The sequence below is a fragment of the Mesoplodon bidens genome, assembly GCF_964165515.1.
Source record: "Mesoplodon bidens genome assembly, chromosome: 2".
Taxonomy (NCBI): domain Eukaryota; kingdom Metazoa; phylum Chordata; class Mammalia; order Artiodactyla; family Ziphiidae; genus Mesoplodon; species Mesoplodon bidens.
In genome coordinates, this window is record NC_138177.1 from 37,450,097 (window position 1) to 37,469,598 (window position 19,502).

At 38.6% G+C, this 19,502-nt stretch overlaps 2 protein-coding genes across 4 annotated transcripts in view; both read right to left on the reverse strand.

The window, feature by feature from the left end:
- The window catches only part of LOC308610448 (torsin-1A-interacting protein 2-like), a 43,541-nt gene that overhangs the window by 20,872 nt on the left and 3,167 nt on the right, over window positions 1–19,502 (reverse strand). The window contains exon 1 of one of the 3 annotated variants that reach the window (XM_081223569.1): window positions 17,870–17,959. The exons of 1 other annotated variant lie outside the window; for it this stretch is intronic. The gene's annotated coding sequence lies outside the window, so the exon portion shown is untranslated. Of the gene's footprint in view, window positions 1–5,229; window positions 5,317–17,869; window positions 17,960–19,502 lie in introns of those variants that run through there. One more of the 3 variants, XM_081223568.1, reaches the window with a different exon arrangement.
- LOC308610474 (torsin-1A-interacting protein 2) lies at window positions 2,784–5,236 on the reverse strand. The gene has a single exon (XM_081223571.1). It carries the CDS (start codon window positions 4,734–4,736, stop codon window positions 4,341–4,343), a length of 396 nt encoding a protein of 131 aa, XP_081079697.1. The 5' UTR covers window positions 4,737–5,236; the 3' UTR covers window positions 2,784–4,340.

Sequence of the window (19,502 nt, forward strand, 5' to 3'; positions counted from 1 at the left end):
CATGGGTAATTTGGTAGGGATCGCATTAAATCTGTAGATTGCTTTGGGTAGTATGGCCATGTTAACAATATTAATTTTTCCAATCCAAGAGCATGGGATATCTTTCCTAAGTTAATGTATTTTAGACCTGGGTACATAGGTGAATGTTATTTCCTGCACTTTTCTATATGATTGATGTTAATATATTTTTTAAATGAGTAATCAAATAAAATATATTAGCTTCTGTGAGGAAAAAGTAAGAATAAAAAGAAAAGGCCTATGGTATGATGAACTGGGAGATTGGATTGACATATATACACTAATATGTATAAAATGGATAACTAATAAGAACCTACTATATAAAAAAATAAATAAAATAAAATTTTTTTTTTTTAAAAAAAAGGAAAGGCCTGTAATGGTAACTCCGAGCCCACACACAATGAACTTATGTTACAGAGGCACACTTCAACCACAGCTTCCTATACATTTTGTCATATCCAGTTGAGAAGAGATAGGACAAAGAAAAGCTACCCATGAGAACAAAATCAGAGCTGGGAGAGCAGTAGGACCTCACCCAACCTACTCCATCCTGGAAACCTCAATCTTATGATGTATGGACTATTAATATTCCTTCCATTTTACAGATAAGGAAACTGAGATATAGAGATGTTAAGAATCTTACCCAAGAACACACAACTAGTAAGAAAAATATATATATAGTAAACATACTATAAGGCATCCTGATTCTACGTTTGAATTGTGACTCTAGCACATATGACCTGGGTAAATTTGCACATATTCTTTAACTTTTCTCAAATCGCTTATTTTGGTGTTGTGAAAGTCTCAAGTGATATAATAAATCATGTAGCAACTACATCTACCACAATTATGATTATAAATGGGCCTAAAAAATGTGACAAGGATTTGCCTTGGGCATTCATCCCACCAGACCTCTTAATCTTTACATCTAAGACCATTTGACATACATAATTACAGGATCGACCTCAGTCCCAAGATTAATCTTGTCCTTCACCAGGAAGGATTTAAGAAGTTTTCAATAATTCAGCATCAAGTTCTAACAATTGGCTTTAATCCCTGTTCTAAAACTAAGACACTACCTTATCCCTAGTTCTAACTTCTGCCTCATTCTCTTATACCCTTCCTAGTCCTAAAGACGTACTACATGCCATATGACTGACATATGTTATCACATTTAAACCTCACAACAGTATGAGGTAGGTATTATTACATAACCTATTTCACAGATTAAGAAACTGGATACAGAAAGGTTAAAATGCCCAAGGTCATTTAATAGTGCCAGAATCAGAAGACAAACCTAGGTCAGCTGGCTCCAAAGCTATTATTTTTCCTCTATAACAAGTAGTTTTCAAGCTGTGTTCCCAAGCTTCCATGGAGACTCAAGGGCTGCCAGAGGAGACTGAAGAGATAGAAGGGGTATGGCTCAACTCACTTTTACAGATATCTGTATTCTGCTGATTGCCACATACACTTTGGATGTCATGGAATTCTTTCTTGCGTGCCTGTCTGCCTGGGCTACCTTCTCCTACAACTTAGAGATGAATCTTAACTTAGTCACGCACAACTCAAGACAGACTCTGCTTTAGTAGGTACTTTCCAGTTGCCCCAGCACAGTTTCCATTAAACTTCCACTCCTAGGTCTGCATTAAAATAACAGAGAGTAGTTCTAGAAGTCTAGAAATGGCCACCATTACGTGTAAGTAATTATCAACTCTCCTGCAGTACAGAAGTATAGATTAATATGGCTCATATAATCCAAAACAGTGGATCAATTGTCATGAGAATTTTAAGAATACACTTATACTTTAAAATTCATTATTCATAACTATGAAGTAGAGTATTTTAGAATAATCTGCCATATTTTAAGCCAAGTAAAGTCATACTTAAAAAGACCAAAGCTTTCTAAATTTTCTCCCTTGCTCATTATGAACTCTACCCCATGATGTTAGTTCTGAGAGCTGACCATATATCAGGTATGTGATGATAATCATGTATGAAGGCAAAGTACCCTTCTTAATGTAATATTAAAATTAGTATATTTGATTCCTTTCTCTTGCCTATATACTCACATCCCTTATAATGACACCACACAGAACTGTTTTTGAGGAGGGCTACAATAGAGCCCTCCTCACAAACAGTTGAGAAAAATAACTGAGTTATAACCTGAAATATCAGCAGTGACCTTCACTCTGATGTGAAACCTCTTTATGTGTCACCGGCAAAGTACGATAACTATCACTACCTTACAGTATTATGAGTACTCAGTTCCTATTCTTTTAAGCCAGATAACTAAATACCCTGGATATGCTGCTATGGTATTTCTCAAAGTATAGTTCATAGAGTACCTGCATAAGAATCTCCTGAGGCACTATTTGTAAAATGTAGCTACCTGGGCCCCACAAGCAATCTAAGGAATAAAAATTTCTGTAAGATCGGAAAATTTGCATTTCTGACAAGCTTACCCAGGCACTGATTTGAAAACCAATTGTATAAATCCATTTAATATGTCCTATTTAAGAATGAGATTGGTTAAAACAAAAACAAACAAAAACAAAGACCCTTTCTCTATTTTGCTGATATTTAAAATTGCACATATGTCATGTTTTTTGGTATGTGTCTGAAAAAGTTTAGGAGACAATAATATTGATCATAACACCATCCTCAAAAGCAATACCTCAAAGTAAATTTTCACTTTTTAGAAAAAGCTTTAGGATAGTGTAGTTCTTAACCAATGGTAAATGATAAACTAATTAGTCTTCACTCAATTTAGCAGTCCACACAGTTTATTCAGCAATAGAACAGAAGAGAACTTCCATCATGACAGACATAAGGCAGATACAGGGCAGATCTCTGGGGTACATTCTTTAAGCAGACTAACAGTGACTTTTTAACATGTGGCAGGCATGATTTGTTGCATACAAACAGCCATTCATTCCTTACTTCTTCCTTCCTAAAAGAGCCCTGATTTTATTAGGGGAGACACTGTGTCCTACTCAGGCAGTGCAACTCCATTCCCCTCTGCCAGGTTTCCCAGGCTCCTTTGTGAATCAAAGATGTAAGGAAAAATCCTTGCTGTAATGAGATGTAAGAAAAAATCTGTGAGGGACTTTTGAGAAAGATCTTCTTCCCAAATAAAAGACACAGGCTTGAAAGGAGAAAGCTTTTTGCTCCTTACTTCCAGCCTTTGATTGGGATTGAAATGTCTGGAGCAGCAAGCAGCTACATTGTACTCGGTGAGAACTATGAGGACAAAAAGCCAATATGCTAAAGATCCCGGAGGGGAAGGACAGAAAGAACCTGGGGCCTTGAGAACATTGTGGAGTTGCTACACAAGCACTGGATTATCTACAATCTTAAGTGGAATTTTTAAATTGTTCAGTGGCCTCTGCGATGTTTTCAACTGCATTTTCTAAGTTTCTTAACCTGAACTCCAGTTTCATGATTCTTATGAACAAGTGAAGGCCAGAATGAGGCCAATGTCAGGTAAGACCTTCTTAGTTCTAAGAAAAATGCTTCCCCTAAACTGTTCATAATATATATGCAGTCAAGCTGGATAACTCCTTTTGTCACCTATCTCCTAGGACAGGTACTTTTCCATTGCCAGGGGAGGACATTCTAAGTTTAGTCACCACAAAGACAGGATAGTCTTTGCTTATGTAGAGCCAAGGAGGTGTAGACAGAGGCATTTCTGCATGTTTTTATTGTCACCTATATAGGTGCTGCCTGACTGAATGTGATTTCTCTGACAGTGACCAGTTATCGATAATGTCATAGCCACACTGAGGATGAGCTAAATAGAGCCAATGATGAATATATGGTTATATATGAATAAATTATATATATATATAATTATCACTGATTAATATTTAAGAGGTGGAATTTAGAACAATATAGTTTATTATTAAAATGTCTAGCTGTTTTACTGGAATAATCTAGAATTCAGCTACAAGGATGCTTTCCCACAAAAGTTATCACTAGAATATAATGAAATTACACACAGTATGGGGCTTCTCCTCCAGGACTACCGTGTCATAATAATGTCAATAATTAGGCTGTGGAGATTTTTAGGAGTAAACTAATTCCAAAACATAGGAAATATGGATTAGTCAGGTTCTAGATGAACAATCTGGCTTGGAATACTGATTAAATTGATGCTGAAGAAGAGATGCACAGACCCTGGAAGCAGATCCAACAACAATTTAAGCAGTTTCCCAGAGTAGTGACAGTCTGGATCAGATATAGAAAGGAGTCATCTTTCCATCTTCCTTGGGCTACTAGTACAAAACCCTCTAGAGTCTCCATGATTTTGACTGTTTCAGAAGTTATTTGCTTTGGCCAAGTTTTTTGTTCAAGGTTTTGTCTGTTCTGGTCAGGATTAACTGTAATGCAGGGTTAAAACCAGCAACTCTAGAGTCATGTATCCTTTTTCTAACCAGTGGAGGACCCAGAAGAAATGGGTGGCAAGCTTTTTCAAAGGTCCACCTGGTAAGATTTTGGGGAGCCCACTCAAGTGGGAAAGACCAAGGAAGAACAAGGCTTCTATTAGCAGGATTATCAGGATAACACTCAGGGCAATAATCAGCTCTGTTAATACGGTCTAAGAATACTTGGTAACATTCATTCTCAACCAGTTCAGTTTGGTACAACCAATGGCCTAGTTCTAAACTAGGGAACCACTGCTGTCCACAGTCAGGGCAATGTGAATTATCTGAGAACATTGGGACCTAGAGAGACAACACAGAAAGCAATGTAACTGTAAGAGGCAACAATGATAAAGAGAGACACCCAAACAACCAGTCCTATTACAGGTTTGGTTTAACACTTTCTCAGTCCAACCACCATTACTTGGAGAGGGTAAAATTTGGCTTGCACCTCCGTGCAATTCTTCAAGATTTCGTTGTCTATTTTTCACTCACTTTCAGCCCAGTCTCTGAACTCAGGGACTGATCCAGTCTATGTTATCAGTCACTTACTAGCAGCACAGATCTCAGAATAGCTCCTTTAAATCCCAGCTTCTCAAGAAAAGATAGGGTCCTAGTCTACGTTAATTGTTTTTTCTTGTGTGTTATCAGCTGGTGGTATCATGCAGAGGCATCTGGCTTACTCTGCTTTGCTGGTAAGTTATTATGTCTGCTTGGTGAAACAGAGGAGCTGACAGGTCCAGTGGGTCTTTGGTGGGCGCTGGCACTCTTGCCGTTGTAATGCACGTACCCAAGTCTTAAGGCCTTGGCACTTTATAGCGATGTAGAGGGGTCAGGAAAACCTGGCAGAGTCCTCTTGAGCGTGGATCCAATGAAGTCTTTCTTGGGAGGACCTTAGTCAGGACCCAGTCACAGGGAAGTAGCTGCTGTTGAGTTGGTTGAAGGGTCTGGGAATGCTTCACATACCTGTAAATAATAAAACTTCAGACGACTCATATGGGCTTTGAGTTGCTCACAGTATTATTAGAAACATGCATTTGGAAATCATTTGGGTCAGTCAAAGTGGATGAGAATTGTCTCATGGGTTTCCCCATAACAACTTCCTATGGGTTCAAACCAATTTATCTGTTGGGAGTTATTCTTATGCTTGATTGGGCAACAGGGAGAATTTTGGTTCATTTAAGGTTTGTACTAAATTTTTTTTTTAGGACTATATATTTCTTTTTCCTACTCCTTTTGCACTTTGGAAATAATAAGGTCTGTATAATCATGTTTAATGTGGTAAAACTTTGAGATTTCTTGTCTCTCTTCTGTGAAATGGGTGCCGTATATATAGTTCTCCCATAATGGGTGGGATAACATTAACAATGGTGACAGCCTTCTAAAACAGATTTCAATCCATGCAGGGAAAAGCTTACAAAATTATTAGATAATATTCTTAATAACTAACCATAGGAAGTTGGATGAAATCCTTTTGAAGGCTGAAAAAGAAACCATAAGGGACATGTCTCATTGCCCACATCTGCCTGTATAGGCTCATATGCATTTTAAGTTTAAGAAGGCAATTAAGGCACAGTCCTGAGCTATTCTTGGAAAATATATAGTAAATCAGTTGGAATTTACAGATGCTTTCATCATCTTTGTACTCCTTCATGACACTGAATGTAACAAGTAAACAAGGTAGGGTAGAGCAGGATGCATGGAACAACTAGACAGGCACCTAGGGAGCGCCACAGATCACCAGAGCACAATATACAGTCTGCCTTTCTCCAGTGTTTTTTTTTGTGTGAATTCTGAGGCCTGATCCTGTGAAAGCACTAAGGGACACTGGGGAAGCTGTGAGTGGTAAAACTGTATGAAGATATAGCCTGGGGCTTCCCTGGTGGCGCAGTGGTTGAGAGTCCGCCTGCCAATGCAGGGGACACAGGTTCGTGCCCCGGTCCGGGAAGATCCCACATGCCGTGGAGCGGCTGGGCCTGTGAGCCATGGCCGCTGGGCCTGCGCGTCCGGAGCCTGTGCTCCGCAACGGGAGAGGCCACAACAGTGAGAGGCCCGTGTACCACCAAAAAAAAAAAAAGATATAGCCTGAAAAGCAGAGGGAGTTATACCCTTAGCTGTGATCAGCCAAAGCATTTTCCTTACAGACTATCAATAGCAGCCGTGATTCTCAGATTTAAAAATGGCAACTTTTAAAAAAAATTTATTTATTTATTTATTTATTTATGGCTGTGTTGGCTCTTCGTTTCTGTGTGAGGGCTTTCTCTAGTTGCAGCAAGCGGGGGCCACTCTTCATCGTGGTGCGCAGGCCTCTCACTATCGCGGCCTCTCCCGTTGCGGAGCACAGGCTCCAGACGCGCAGGCTCAGTAATTGTGGCTCACGGGGCTAGTTGCTCTGCGGCATGTGGGGTCCTCTCAGACCAGGGCTCGAACCCGTGTCCCCTGCACTGGCAGGCAGATTCTCAACCACTGCGCCACCAGGGAAGCCCTAAAATGGCAACTTTAAAAGACAGCTGAAGAGCAGCCTCTGCCAGTGCTGCAACCTGGGGCCAATAGTTTGATGGGAGCCACGGATGGGGTGGGATAGAATCAGTGTAGATACACTGATGTGTTTTTTGAGGTTAGGTGACAAAGTATGCATGAAGATTACCAATTCAGCTCCTCAGGCAGAGTGAACAGAAAGTAGGGTTCCTGACCTTTGTGGTGACAACATAGGGCATAATAGATTTCCCTGAGGGTCTACTGTCAAGAGCCACTACAGTAAAAGTTTCAGTTGTTGAACTGGGAAGTCTTGGGTGTCTAGTACATGAAACAAATAGATGATGAATAAAACCCACATGATTGTGGGGTTTATCACAGAAGTTAGTAGTAAAGTTATATGACTAAGTCTGACATTGAAAAGGTATAGAATTTTGGGTTTTTAGAAAGAAAAGGGGAAATTCAATTAAAACCACAACAAGATACTATATTTCACATCCACCAGACTGGCAAAAATTAACAAGTTTGACAATGTGGGCTCTATATACTCTAGGCAAGACTACCCTCCCCTCGAACTCCACATCTCTGTTGGCTAAAGCTCCATTCCCTAAGCTCCAAATGCTCAGAATGAAGGATGGCCTTCCCCCAACCTTCATTTCTCCATCTTCAAGAGTTAAGCAAGCACTAGAGCTCCAAGTATTCCTGAATCAAGAGCAATCTAGTGTTCCATATGTTCCAGACAAGACCACCCCTCCCCTCATCCTCCAAGCCGCAATGGGCAAGAGGGGAGTCAAAACAGGGCTCCAAAGCACTAAATGCTTAGAATAAGATCACCTATTACCAGCCTCCTAACTCATTCCTTCCTGAAAATACTCCTGGCAAGATTCTCGAACTACCCCGCCCCCCCCCACAAGCTTCACTACCATTATCTGCTTGAAAGCCTGAGGACCAACCAATCTCATCATACCTGTACCTCTTTTTATGTCAATCACCACATGGAGCCCAGGGCTTCCTGGTTATACTTCATCCTCTTATAGTCTCTAATCCCCATAAGGCTCTGAGAGCAGTGAGATAATATCCCCTTCTCTTCTTTATTTTTCCCCCATAAAACATGTACCATTTTGATATTAAATATTTTAGCTATGTGTCTCTACTAAAACCTAAACTCCAAGAGTAGGGTGTTTTGTTTTTATTTACTGCTGTACATACCCAATAAACATTTCTTGAATGAATAAATAACGAGACTACAGAGTAATTTGAATCCTCATATCCTAACACTAGGAGCATAAATTAGCATAACCACTTTTGGGATTAATTTGGCATTATCAAGTAAAGCTGAGGATGTGCATTTCCTGTAACTCAGTAATTCCACTCTCAGGTAACTACCCTAGAGAAAATTACACGTTTATTTAAAAACATGAATAAAAATATTCATGGTAGTTCTTTGTATAACAGCAAAATAACAACCAAAATGCCCAAGACAGTAGAATGTATTAAAAAAATTGAGGTAGTCCCACACAGACATAGATGAAACTCAAGAATATAATATTTAGCTGAAATATAAAGAGCAAGTAGGAGAATACACACATACTCTCTTATACAGTTTCCATTTACATAAAGTTTCAATATATTGCTTAGGAATAAATATGCAATAAAGCTAAAAAGAAAAGGATAAGTACAAGGATAATTATTACCTTTGATGGGATAGGGAAGGGAATGGGATTGGGAAAGGCATACAGAATATTTCAAAGATAATTGTAAACATTTTTTCTTTGAATGGTTGGAGGTACAAGAATGCATCATAAATCATAATAGTTTACATAACCTCTATTCCATGTTTTATTTTTTTTCTACTTCTGTCTTCATTTTTACTTTTTTTAACTTTTAATTTTTATTGGAGTACAGGTGATTTACGATGTGTTAGTTTCAGGTGTACAGCAAAGTGGATCAGTTATACATCTACATATATCCACTCTTTTTTAGATTCTTTTCCCAAATAGATCATTACAGAGTACTGAATAGAGTTAGTTCCCTGTGCTATACAGTAGGTTCTTATTAGTTATCTATTTTATATATAGTAGTGTGTATATGTTAATCCCAATCTCTATTCAATATTTTATAATTAAAAAAAGAAGAGTAGAGTGGAAAATAGCAGTGGGCTAGAAAAAGAGATTAATAGGCAAAACCAACTGTCACACTGTGGACAAGATGACCAGGAGCAGTTACTCTGTTCAGAGGCAAAGTGGGTGACTGAGGAAAACAGGAGTCCTACAGAAAGACACGGATCTTTGTTTTTCTCATAATATTGGAAGCAACTATCTCTTCATGGAAATAAAGTAACAGAAAATACATTGTAAATCAACTATACTTCAATTAAAAAAAATCTCTATGGAAAGAAAAAAGAAATAAGGTAAAAGAGGCCTACCTAATGTTAATTAATGGAATTAATTTTTCCATTAGGCTACCTAATGGAAAAGAGAGTTTATCTTGGCATACTCCATAAAGGCATGCATCTGTGTACAGGACTTTCTTTTTTCATATGGTGCCTTTGTGCAAATTAGAAAAAAAGTACCCTCCTTACAGGCAAGACGAAGCCCAAAGAACCTCACTTGGCCAGATATTCAACAGAAAAACTCCATCTCTGAAATAATAATACTTTTTTTTTTTTTGGCCGCGCACGGAGCGGGATCTTAGTTGGGATCTTAGCTCCCAACCAAGGATTGAACCTGCGCCCCCTACAGTGGAAGTGCAGTCTTAACCACTGGACCACCAGGGAAGTCCCCAAGATAATAATACTTAATAACAATAGCTAATACTTATTGAGTGTCACTATCTGTTTTAATACATGTAATACATTTTACATGTATTAACTCATGTAATTCTTACAATAATCCACTCTATAGTTAAAGAAACAGAGAGGTTGAGCAACTTGCCCAGAGCCACACAGGTCTTTGTAGAGAAATCAGTATTTGAATTCAAGAAGATTGGTTCCAGAGCCTGTACTCTTAAGCACTATAAGATACTGCCTTTCTGAAGCAGTGACTGTTGAGTTTTAGAAAACCCTTTCAAAAGCTATTTGCAAAGCTACAGGATACTCTTCAATTGTGTGTATTATATTAAAGTGGGGGTGGGAGAAACTTTCTCCCATAATTTTCCACTTTCACACACAAAAATCCAGGATACATTTCAGGGAGTCCTAAATCCCCTGAAATTACGTATAAAATTTTTTATGTACACATGTGCATTTTTTTCTGGAAAGAGAGTACAGCTGATCCTTGAACAACGTGGGGGTTAGGGGTGCCAACCCTCAAGTAATCAAAAATCTGCATGTAACTTACAGTCAGCCCTTCGTATATGCAGTTCCTCTGTAGCCATCGTTCTGCATCCTCAGATTCAATCAACCACAGACCGTGTAGTACTGAAATATTTATTGTTGAAAAAAATCTGCATGTAAGTGGACCCACACAGTTCAAACTGTGTTGTTCAAAGGTCAACTGTACACACTTTTAGATTCCCAAAGGAATCTGAAATGGTTCAGAACCATTGAGCATGAATGGTTCCTAATCATTTTACCATCAAAGGCAATTTTTATTCCTGGCACCCCCCTCCCCAGATCTCAATGTGGAAGGATCCCTGAACAACTACCATTCTTGTAATAACTTCGTTTTTCTCATTTTATTAATTAGACATGTAGATCTGCCAATCAGAACTTCTAATAAAAACAAGGAAAAAAACTAGTGTTAATAGCCCTGATTTAGAAATTTTCAATATTTTAAATTACAGATAATATTCAAAATGCCTATAACATAAAGTCAGAGAGATTTCAGCTATTCTGGATTTGTTTCCTTCCTCAACTCCACCATTAGCTTAAGTCAAAAGTGGTTGATTTTGGGCTTCCCTGGTGGCACAGTGGTTGAGAGTCCGCCTGCCGATGCAGGGGACGCGGGTTCATGCCCCGGTCCGGGAAGATCCCACATGCCGCAGAGCGGCTGGGCCCGTGAGCCATGGCCGCTGACCCTGCGCGTCCAGAGCCTGTGCTCCGCAATGGGAGAGGCCACTAAAAAAAGTGGTTGATTTGAGGTAAATGTATGATTACCATTAGGCTTGTAGAAATGCAAAAAATACCTTGGGAACCACCATTACTCAACTGATTATTGTTTAAGTTATTGAGGAAATCACCATGTACTAGGCCCAATGCCAAATACTATACATACAGAGAGAAAAATCTTACAGAGCTTCCAGATGTCCAGGGAATCCAGATTGGAACCAATGCTTTAGGTAAAGGCTAAGGGCTTTTCGATGGATATAAAAAGATTGCCTGTAGAGATCACAGGAAATTCAGGAAGGCCCACAGAAGTTGGAATGCCCTTATCTTCAAGCGAACCTTACAGCCAACAACAGTGGGCAAAAAACAAATTTAAAGGGCTTTCCTACCACATAAATGCTATATAGTCATCTTTCAGTATCAGCAGGGGATTCGTTCCAGGACCACCCACAGATACCACAATGCACGGACCAGAGGGACACTCAAGTCCCTTATATAAAATGGCATAGTATCTGCATATAACCCACGCACATCCTGCTGTATACTTTAAATCATCTCAAGATTACTTATAATACCTAATATAATGTAAATGCTATGTAAATAGCTCCCAGAGCACAGCAAGTTCAAGTTTTGTTCTTTGGAACTTTCTGAATTTTTTTTCACAAATATTTTCTATCAGATTTTTTTTTTTTTGGCTGCATTGTGTGGCTTGTGGGATCTTAGTTCCCCGACCAGAAACTGACCCTGGGCCTTGGCAGTGAAAGTGCCAAGTCCTAAGCACTGCACCAACAGGGAACTTCCCAGATCAGACTTTTTGTGTATGAGAACTAAAGTAAATTTAAGATTCTTCCTGTAGATTAGAGGAAAATTTAGAAAATAAGCACTTCCACATCAAAACAGAAAATGCAGTTCTATTTAAACCAGTGAAATTTACACTACTAATGATGGCAGCTTAATACATATTAAATAATTATCATCTCTAAATATTGAATCTGTATCATTCTTCGCCATTTCCTGAACGGATGTTAGTAAGCTAGCTCAAATCTGCCTCTGATAAACAAAAATTCTCTTGTTCTTTTTATTTATTTATTTATAATATTTATTTATTTATTTGGTTGCAATGGGTCTTCGTTGTGACAGGTGGTCTCCTTAGTTGTGGCATGCATGTGGTATCTGGTTCCCTGACCAGGGATTGAACCTAGGCCCCCTGCATTGGGAGCTTGGGAGTCCTATCCACTGCGCTAGCAGGGAAGTCCCTCTTGTTCTTTTTAGTGATAGGATAATATAAGTTTCAGATTGAGTCAGGACTGGGATGACTTCTCCAGGCAAATATATCACTTAAACTTCAGCCTCAGCCAAGTCCTCATATGATATATAAAATCAAAAGAACAGACACATAGAAAAAATATAAATGCTCTAAATTTTCTTGCATATCCATTTTAAATATTTTCTCCCATGGAATAATTTATTCTAACAATACTCAATAATCAAAACTATTATTTGTATGAGACAGCTTCTCTGACAAGTTTCATACACGAAGTGAAATCTCAGGAGCTTCATATTTCATTAACTAGTTCTGAATTTAGATGTTGGGAGACTAAGGAGTATGAAAAAAAAGAATCACTCTTCTTTTTAAGTTCACATAATCTAAAATAATTCTTTGCTTAAAATATATTATGAAAATACAGGCTCCTGAAAAAAGTTTTCAGCCTGTTTTGTGAGGAACTACTTTTAATTTGGCAAAGTCTTGAGATCACAGAGAGAAGGCACAATCTTCAACACTGTTTAGCACACACACTGTTCCCTCTTATGAAAATAGATAAGCCAAACAAAAAATATGATCTTGAGTCACCCAGGAGTTGATAAACAGGGAACTCCCTGGCAGTCCAGTGGTTAGGACTCCGAGATCTCACTGTTAAGGACCTGGGTTCAATCCCTGGTTGGGGAACTAAAATCCCACAAGCCTTGCGACGCAGCCAAAAAAAAAAAAAAAAAAAAAAAAGGAACTGACAAGCATAACAGGTGTGTGTGTGCATTCCTGGCATTCTATAAAGGGGAACAACTGGTTTAGAAATTTACTGGTGCATTTCAATCTACTTTGCCCTAATGGACAAAAGTCCATGGTTCAAATTCTATCTACAGTGTCAATTTAAAACACCAGCAGCCAAACCTTTAAAGTTAATATGCAGTTTTCAACAGTGAGACATAGTGCTAAGGTTAGGTATTTATATACTTGTACCAGCTATTTGTGTCTGTGTTGAAAACTAAGTATCTAAGTCTTGCCCACACCTCTGCGCCATATCCATTGTCATAATACGCCAGGATTATTATTTTCAAGATTTTCCACTCATTTCCCAGTGTTTTCACTAAATAGTACTTATTCCATATTTTTGAAAGGGAGGTTGAGAAAGTACTAAAAACTAGAAACAAAAAGTACTCCACTTACTTTCTTAGGGAACTGTTTCTTATATAGAGACTGGATGCCTGGAGCAGTTCAGATATAAATTTTTTCTGATAGAAAGTCTTCCTTTCCTTCTTACCCTTCTTACTCCCTCCCAACTCCATTGATTTGTATTTCAGGTTTAGGCTGACCCACGCAGAGGCAAAAAGCAACACACAAAGATCAAAGAGTTTGCTACGATTTCCAACAGTGGGTGGCATAACTGATTCCCAGTTTTAGCTCAACTCCTCTAATCATCTTTAGTATCTACAGGAAGCCAGCACATTTTTATTAAACGTTTTATTTTGAACTAATTTTAAACTTGTAGAAAAGTTGCAAAAATAGTGCAGAGAGTTCCTTATACCCTTTACCCAGTTTCTCCTAAAGTCAACATCTCATAAAATACAGTTACAAAACCAAGAAATTAACATTGGTACAAGTGAATTAACTAAACTATAGACTGCTCGAATTTTACCTGTTTCTCCACTAATGTCCCTTTTCTGTTCCATAGTCCAATCTGGGATCCCCCACTGCATTTAGCTGTCAATTCTCCCGAGTCTCCAATCTGTGACAGTTTCTGTCTCTAATTATCTTTTGTGACTTTTCCTGGTCTTTGTGACCTTGACACTTTTGAAAAGTACTGGCCAGTTATTTTGTAGAGTGTCCCTCAATTTGTGAGTAGAAAGATAAAGAGTTTATGCATTTTTGGCAAGAATAACACCACAGAAATGATGTTGAGTCCTTCTAAGTGCATCACATCACTGGGGTCATGATGTCTGTACGTCTTATTACTGGTGATGTTAACCTCAATCAGTTGGTTAACACAGTATCTCCCTTATCAAGTTACTATTTTTCCTTTGTAGCTAATAATTATATTGGGGAGATACTTTGAGACTATGCAAATACCCTGATTTTCCTCAAAATTTCACCTACCAGTATTATAGGTAGATTTTATCTGCAATAATTACTATGCAGCTGTTTGTCTAATAGTGATTTTGTTTCCTTTTTACCATGTTTACTCATTGGAATTCTTCTCTAAGAAAGAGCTGTCCCTTCTTGAATCCTATTTATTTATCAACGATGTCAGTATGGACTCATGGCCACTTACTTTATTCTATGGGTTAAAATCCAGTACTACCATTACTCATTTTATTACTCAGGTTGTTCCAACTTTGGCCATCAAGCTCCTTCAAGTTGCTCCTGTGTCCTTTCAACAAGCTCCCAAACCTTTTTGAGCATTTACTTAATTTCAAGCACCACAAGATGTTCCAGGCTCACCTTGTATTTTCCCTGACTCAGACCTGGAATCAAGTACTTCTCAAAAAAAAAAAAAAAAATCCTAGTTCCTTTTCTCAGAGGATAGTGTTTAAAAACGAGAGCTGGGGGCCTCCCTGGTGGCGCGGTGGTTGGGAGTCCGCCTGCCGATGCAGGGGATACGGGTTCGTGCCCCGGTCTGGGAGGATCCCATATGCCGCGGAGCGGCTGGGCCCGTGAGCCATGGCCGCTGGGCCTGCGCGTCCGGAGCCTGTGCTCCGCAACGGGAGAGGCCACAACAGTGAGAGGCCCGCATACCGCAAAAAGAAAAAAAAAAAAAAAAGAAAAAAAAAAAACGAGAGCTGGGTGCTCATTGCTACTGGGGTTTCACCATCAGGTCAACAATTTGGACGCCCCCCACTATTATTTGTTTCCTTACTAAACTCATTAGCTGGAAATCATTAGCATCACCTGGGAACCTATTAGAAATGCAAACTCTTGGGCCCCACCCTAGACCTACCAGACTAGAATCTTTGAGGGTCTGGTGCAGGAACTTGTTTTAACAGGCTCACCAGATGATTCTGATGCTTCCTATAAAATTTAAGAAACACTTAGGAAACACTGCTTTAATGAAGAAGAGTTAGCTTTCCATCACTATAAACCCTATGTTTACTATGTTTACCCCTAATAAAAAAAGGGAAAATTTACTTTTTTTTTGGAAAATTTACTCTTAATAACTTGTGCATAAATTATATTTTTACTGCCACAAGTAATAAAACTATAGGTTAATGCCTCATCTGTTAAGGCACTGAACACTTCCCTACTCTTTGTTTTCCTCCAAAATTTTTTTTACATGTGGTGGTCATGGTAGTTATAAAGTACAAATACTGTTACTCTTATACAAAGAAGTTTAAGTCAGCCTGCAGGACCATCTCCTGCCTACATATATGACTCAAAATCCATATAGTGAATCTATAAATATGAAATCCTCACAGCACAGTCCTCTAAAGTCAGACTGCCTAGGCCTGAATGACTGCTTCAGCACCTGACTTGGTGAACTCTGCCCTATTTCCCTGGTTTTCTTAACCACAAAATGGAATAACTACCCAGATGAAAGAAACATTATGAGGGTTAAAGTGATAATGTGCAGCACTTACCGCTATGGGGGCACAAAAGAAGTCTCACGATGTGTTTATTATTATTTGAACTGTTAAGTAAAAGTGCAACTAGACGTTTTATTTTTCGGAATGGGGAAAGCAAGTGGAGACTGTGCTAAAGGAAAGTTCTGCTGTTTCTTCACTAGTAGATCAAAATAAAGGCAGAACCAGAGAGTTCTATTTATATAATTAAAACAAACCCCTCAGAAGTTTACAAATTAATGTTTTAAATTTGCCTTTTGGCAAAATGTTATTATATTTACATTATGTACACCCATGATCAAGGGCTAAAGTAGAGTATATAAAAATAAAAACAATTTGATTTGTTCAGGTAGTAGAAATTATTGGTGAATTTTCTTCCTTTCTATTTTTATTATCAAAACCATGTGCCACTTCCTTTAATATTAGTAAAGAAGAAAGTAGTCAAATTAGTAATAACTGTTTCCACTTATTGAGTCCTTAAACCCATTTAATATTCCAAATAACCCTATGACTCTCCACTTTAAAGATGAGGTAATGGGCTCAGAGAGATAAAGCAACCTGCCCAAGCCACAAAGTGACAGAACAGGAACTCAAAGTCAGCTCTGACTCCAAAGTCTATGCTCATAACCAATGTTGGAGACAGCTTTCTTTATTCACAAATGCTTGATTTGCTGTGCAAAACTTACGATAAAGTATAATCACTATATTGACTTATCTCTTGTGGGACACAGTAGTCATTATAAAATATAGACTATTAATGAAATTTTAACACAATTAAAATTCTAAATGAAAAATGAAAAACAGCATAAAGCAGACAAGGCTTCTCTGAGCAAACTTTCCTTCAGGAAGTTCAAGTGGCACTTCAGAGAAATGTGGATTTCCATGGTATACAGTTTAAAATTACCTCCTACACAAAAATAAATTACATACAGGATGCTATACATTATTTAAATACCCAATAATCCTCAAATAATTAGCTAAATTCTTGTTACTTTATTTGTTAATTATAGAAGCTCTCAGGCTAGTATTATCTCTACACTAGGAAGAAAAACAAGTGAAGTAGAGCTTAAATGAGTCACTTATGGTTACGATAAACCAGCAGTAAAACTGGTAATCAAGTTCTGGGCTCTGCATTCAGCATAATAAGCATTACTCAGGAGAGACTCCCAAAGTTTTCACAGCAAATGTCAGTTTTTCAAACTGTTCTACTCCACACAAAGGCTTCCAGGAACATTTTTAGTTCCTCTACCAGTAAGTTCCTTTTCAAATTAAATTATTTCCCACTGACCATTTATATACTAATCCTGTGCTTGAAAAACAAAACTGATAAATATGGATAACAGCCACAGCCCTAATTTTTAACAAACAGAGACAAGGAAAGGATCTCTCATATAGATCCAAAATAAAACGTTTTAAAACCTAAAGACAGGTAAAATTGAAACAGTGTGTTGAATCAGATTAAGGTTAACTGATTTCTGTAACTGTGTATAAAGTCTAACAAGCACTACTGATTAAGCAGAGAGTAAACTTTTTTGAAGGAAGGAAAAAGGGGTAAACTTTCTAGGGTATGAAATACAATTGGGAATACATATATAATATGTAATTAATTGGTAATTGCAGGGCCTTACTAAAACTTAAAACTTCGCTCTTTTTAGCACCATTAAGGCTAAAAGGCAGGGGTGGCAAGTGAGGGATGGAGGGGGTTGGGGTTGTAACACGGACACTATCTTATAAAGATTAAAAAGACGAATGATAGGATCCTGTTAAGCATGAAGGTAAAGGGAGTAATCAACACCTGCACTGGTAGATTTCCCGTTTACATTTGAACCTTATAGGAATTCTGCTTCTCGTCTCAAAGTCCAAACCAAACATTTATTCTCACCTTATTCTGTTTAATGTTTATACGATTCTGTTTCTCTTTTTTCACTCCAAAACAAAAATATACCTCCAACCCGCTCCGTTTAAGGTTTTTGCGGTAAGGAGGTGGGGGTGGGGAAGGACCGTTTCTGAAAGATATTTAAAAAGGTATCAGATCAAATATTAAAACATGGAAAAGTTGTATACAAATTTTACTTACAAATTCTGGCGGGGTTTTAAATCGTCGACTGTCAATGTCAGGAGAGCCCTTAGAGTGATCTTTCTGCTCCACAACGCTGAGCTGCACCCCTCGGACGCGGCGGAACAGAACGTCGTTCCGTCCCTGCCCACGTGACCGCGACCTCCGCGGGGAGGGTAGGCGCCCACGGAATGCTGGGACTGGTAGGCGCCGGCCCCTCCTCCCCGCAGGGGGCCAGCGGCCGAGCTGGAGGCTGGAGGCTGGAGGCATGGTGAGTGCAGCGGCGGTTGGCAGAACCGCAAGCCTCCCCGAGAACGTTCTCGGGCTGCTACCAGACCCGGAGGCAGGCGTCCCTGCAAGACCCTGGAGGACCCTAAGCCCTCATAAAGACCTAAAGTTCACAGGCTCGAGGAACCAATGGAAACAACACAGTGAGAGGTACTAGCCAATGATACTGGCAAGCACCAGTCAGACTTGACTTAGAAGCCGGCCTCTACCACTACGAGGTGCATGTCCTCAAACGAGTTGCTTAATCTAAGTCCGAGTTTGCTCTTGTCAAATGCAGACAACGCTACATACATAGTACCTCATAAGGTGGTTGTGAGTAAATGAGCTAATGTACATAACAGTGTCTACTAAACGACATTAGTAAATGATGAATAAAAAATACCTATTATCTTAATCTATTAATTTTATAAAAATGAAAATTGAGAGATGGCAAGCAATTTATGCAAGAACACATAATTGGTTAAGGGCAAAGTCAAGTAAGTCTAAAAGTCCTGTTCCTGACCTGCGCCAATTCAATACAACATAGAAGAAATCTACTCGCATAAATTTCACTTCCCCTTTCCTGATTTTTTCCCATAACACTCCTGACCAACACAGTATTGTACTTATTTTGATTTTTATCTGACTCCGATAGAATATAAAACCCTAGACGGCAGGGAGGTTTGTCTTTTGGTCTCTTCTTTTACTGCTGTATCCCCAGCACCTAGAACAGGGTTTGCCTAGTACATAGCACTAGCTCAATAATTTACTGGATTACTGATTCTTCATGTAACTGATTTTTTGGTGTCTTCACCTCTCAACCATCCTTTTTTTGGCAGAAGACATGGGATTTGGGAACATTCTTAGATGCTGTTTAATTGACTGCAATTTCTAATTCAACAAAGAATAAGTGGAAGACTATTATATTCTAGTCACTTCATTTCTAGACATTTTCATTTGTATTAACCATCTTTAAAATATTTTTTCTATCACTTGTGAGAATGGGGAATAAATGCAGCTAGCTACTGTGTCTTTACTTTCTCTTATTTGATATTTCAATCATCTTTTCCTTATTAAAAATAACAATGTTTCCTCTTTCTACTAAGATATAGTCCCAAAGTTATTTCTGTCTGATCAAAAGTGTGGATATTATGCACAATGAATTGATAAATGCTTTCTCAGTAAACAACAGGATTTCTGCTTACCCTAAACAAAAAAAACTCATGTACAAAAATTATCTTATTATTTTAAAATAAAATGTTTCATTAAAAATAGCTGCTTTAGGGCTTCCCTGGTGGCGCAGTGGTTGAGAGTCTGCCTGCCAATGCAGGGGACACGGGTTCGTGCCCTGGTCCGGGAAGATGCCACATGCCACAGAGCGGCTAGG

Excerpts from the sequence above, each read along its gene's own strand:
- LOC308610474 (XM_081223571.1), bottom strand. The coding sequence starts at position 4,736 with ATGTTCTCAGATAATTCACATTGCCCTGACTGTGGACAGCAGTGGTTC.